General features: G+C 38.5%; 1 protein-coding gene across 1 annotated transcript; it reads right to left on the bottom strand.

Annotated features, from left to right (window-relative positions):
• Positions 1-627: 627 nt before the first annotated feature.
• On the bottom strand, positions 628-3,611 carry irx1b (iroquois homeobox 1b). Its single transcript, XM_056254446.1, has 4 exons — positions 3,185-3,611; positions 1,574-2,543; positions 1,373-1,445; positions 628-963 (listed from the first exon to the last, which is right to left on the bottom strand). Exons 1-4 carry the CDS (start codon positions 3,428-3,430, stop codon positions 918-920), a joined length of 1,335 nt encoding a protein of 444 aa, XP_056110421.1. The 5' UTR covers positions 3,431-3,611; the 3' UTR covers positions 628-917.
• Between the last annotated feature and the right edge of the window lie 232 nt (positions 3,612-3,843).

The raw sequence follows: 3,843 nt of genomic DNA, 5'->3' as shown, positions 1-3,843 counted from the left end.
TAGTCTTAATTAACATAGCATTACATTCTTTTTAACTTAAATAATGTCGCATTCCAGACATACATTTGAAAAAGTTGCCAATAGATGTCGCCGTTGCCTATTTCAAAGCGGTAACTTAGAATAAATGTTAATACATAGAATAAATGTACATTTAGTCATCATTAATACATTCTAAATAAGTTAAAAAAATTATACAAGATTCAATCCTATTTATAAAGTCAGCTCATTGTAATTTAAGTTGAAATGACTTAAGCATCCAAGTTGATTGTAGCCTATCTAAAAATTTAAGGCAACAACTTTTTTACTAGAAGTTTTTTTTTTTTAAATGTCGGTAAAATCATACGCTTGTTTGCAATTGACTGGTTTTGATACATGATTTCAGCTTATTATATAATTAGGCTACCTAATATGTGGACACGTTCATATGTCGGATTATCAAAGTTATTACAAATATAATTTCACCTTTTACATTAATATAATTTTACATTTGTATAACATATATTTGATTCCCTTACAATTAGAAAAATCACATAACGAAACTGCTCAAAATGACGTGTCTTAATTCAGTCATGGATTTTGAACAAAATAACTCACAATTAATTAACTTATGATTATGGATTTCAGTAACACAATTCATCTCATTTTCTTTATTACACAAAAATATATCATTTTCACAATTTTTCTGACAAATAACTCTTATTAACTCTGTAAAAGAAATGCGGTCGAGCTACACGGTAAACTCAAACATGCTGAAATGATATTAAATGACAATACAAAAATGATATTGCAGGATGGGAGCGTATTAAGAAATACAAAAATTATTTTGGTCTATCTGATGATGCTATATGCTGTTATTGTATTGTCACATTTTAGTTTTTCCTTAAATAATTTAGAGGTTTCTGATAAGTTCTGTGTGTTCATGAAATAGTCTTCAGAGCGCGTTGTGATGTTTCATGATGAGACCTGTATGAGTAGAGAAAGGGCAAAAATTAGTCAAAAAGTACTTCAACAAATGACAGCATCAGTAGAGTTATATGTGTATCGATGCAAATGACTGGTTTTCTTTGGTTAGACGTTAATTAACTTTCACTGGCTAAGCCAACAAGCCACAGTATTGAGGATTATTAATAAAAATGTGTGAATCAAAGTTTCACATGCTATTTAAATGTAAATGAAAGAGAAAGTGTCTAATTATTTGAATGCATTAAATAATGATGAACTAATGGTGATCTTTACAAAATGTTATTAAGAACATTGACTTGTGTGTGAAGTGAAACTGTGTTTTAATTATTAAAGCTAATCAAAGTTTGACGTGATCAAAACCTTGAAAAAAAACCCCAAAAAAACCCCGATGTGTGTATGTATAATTTACCTGTCATGGATGACTGGAAACGCTGATCTGGACGCAAGTGTTGGAGATTCAATTCTCTGAACGTTTTCTTGATCTAAATAAAATTCAAAGGATAAATAAATGAAAAACCGTGCTCTTTAAAAACAAACTTGCATTTAACTGCAACAGCAGCGACCAAAATGTTGTTGATCTCGAAAATTACTTTGCGTATTGAATACTAACCATTATGTTTGAGACTGAAACTGTCGGATGAGTTGTCGCTGTCTAGACATGGAGACCCAGAGGCAGACGAGGGCTTCTTCTCGGGGTTCGTAACGGGGCTGTGGTTTGGGAAGTTACTGTTTTGACTTAAAAGTGAGCGCACACCCATCAGAGAATTTGCGCTGAGGAAAGCTGCGCTCGCCCAGTTGTGTAGTTTCCCAATCTGGCAAGTATAAATTCCGTTAGTGGAGAGGAAAGCTGGATGGGTCGAGGGTGAGGCCCTGAGGCCTGCGGGCGTCGAGGGTACATTGAGTTTCTGCGTGTTATCGGGACTTGTCGCCGTCTCCGCCAAAGACCAGATTTTGGGTTTGCTGTTTCCAGGCCTCTGACACACTGGTCCACCAGGAGACACCTCACCAACGCTTTTGACCACACTCTGTTCTTTATTACTACTCGACAAAGGGCTGTCCATTTTAAGTGCTGGTGAGGATAATATCCGCGGTGTTTCCACGGTTTCTCTCTCAGGCTGATTATCCGAGGTTTCCTGATTCTGATCTTCCCTGGGCTCCTCTGACTTGTCAATATCGATGGTCTCCAGATCGATTTCTTCCTCGTCGTCATTTTTGTCCGCGTCGTCGTCATTGTCGCTGTCGAAAATCCGTCCGTCTCTGTCCTCGGCACTGCGACCCCAGGTCACTTTATTCTCTTTCTTGAGTCTCCGGCGCGCGTTGGCAAACCAGGTGGAAACCTGCGTAAGGGTCATCTTAGTGATGATGGCCAGCATGATCTTCTCACCCTTGGTGGGGTACGGGTTCTTTTTATGTTCCTGAAGCCATGCTTTCAGTGTGCTGGTGGTCTCTCTGGTTGCGCTCTTGGCCCGGGCCGGGTCACCGTACTGGTACTGGCCGTATGGGTAGAAACCGGGCGCTGCGTGGACTGCAAATCCTGGTGGGTGAGCCCCGTGATTATCCTTCAACTCATACGGCGACCCCTGTGGATTGTCAAAATTAACTATCAGTAAAAGTTTTTGAAACCATCAGAAATATGCATAAGGGTCTCCAGTAAGGTGTGTAAAGCCTCATTCCTTGTTTTCTTTTCTTTTAATTGAGAAAAAGAGAATTAGTGAACTGACTATTTCAACTGGGTGAAGAACATGGCAACAAACTTCTTTGCAGCAGTTCACTTTTAAACAAACAAGTAAAAACAAATGTAAATTACGAAGAACTATAATTTCAAAATATTAATTGTTTTCAAAAAAGTTTTTAGAGTAAATTAGTTAAATAATAAAAGCTAAATGAACGTCGTTCTTAAAAAGTAGTGATGCAATAACTGACTCGTGATTCTATCTAAAATTGTATCATTTTGCGCGAGTAAAACATTTACAAATAATAATTAGTTAATTTTAACTAGGCATTTATGGATAAAAAAAAAAAAAAAAAAATGAACTTCATGCAATTCTGAACATTTGGTAAAGATGTCCTTTTTTATCTTTTCGAAGCGTTGCCAATTATTAAGATTTAGCCCTGACAGAGTCATAATGTTTCATTCATCAATTCAAAACATTGTACAGATATTTATCCGCAGGAATGAACCGTAAAATACTTTTTTTTTTTAAGTCTAAAAGTATCTTACCATCTGAGACAGCAGGGCCAGCTCGGCACTGTTGTAAGGTAAAAAGGCGCTATAGTTTTGCACGGTCCACGGATTCGCGTACATGCCGAGCATTGGCGTGATAGCAGCCGCTGCAGTCGCGGGATTTGCGCCGTTCTCCGAGCTTCCCTCGCGTGGAGAGGACGGCATGACACCCGCGCGCTCAGCTCCGTACACCTCTTGGGAAGCGTTTAGGAACTGTGGGTAACCCAGCTGGGGGAACGACATGTCCAACTCCCGAGGAACTCTGACGGAGATTTACAGGAGAGAAGGGCAATCCACTTTCAATCACAGCAATAACTCTCGCTTGGTGCAGAAGCGCGGTCTCGTCAGGAGGAACGTCTAGTGATGCGTCTACCCTCTGGACCTCTCACAATTTGAAGTTGACGGCTTGATTGGCATGCTACTTAAGCGCGAGGCCCCTCCTATCCGAGGCCACGCGATAAGTAGGCTGCAGTGTGTGTTAGTGTGTGTCTGTGTGGCAGTGTAAACGAAGTACTTTAGTTAGCCTACATACGTCTTGTTTGCGTAAAGGTGTTGAATATGACAACAAATATAGAAATCTTTAAAAAAAAATACAATAAGAAAATACAATTTAAAACAATATTAAAATCAAATCAGTGTTGCTGAACATATGTATC

This window comes from Rhinichthys klamathensis, unplaced genomic scaffold, assembly GCF_029890125.1.
Source record: "Rhinichthys klamathensis goyatoka isolate OS25496 unplaced genomic scaffold, OSU_Roscu_1.1 h1tg000111l_1, whole genome shotgun sequence".
NCBI classification, from domain to species: domain Eukaryota; kingdom Metazoa; phylum Chordata; class Actinopteri; order Cypriniformes; family Leuciscidae; genus Rhinichthys; species Rhinichthys klamathensis.
This window is presented reverse-complemented; position numbering and strand designations above follow the sequence as displayed.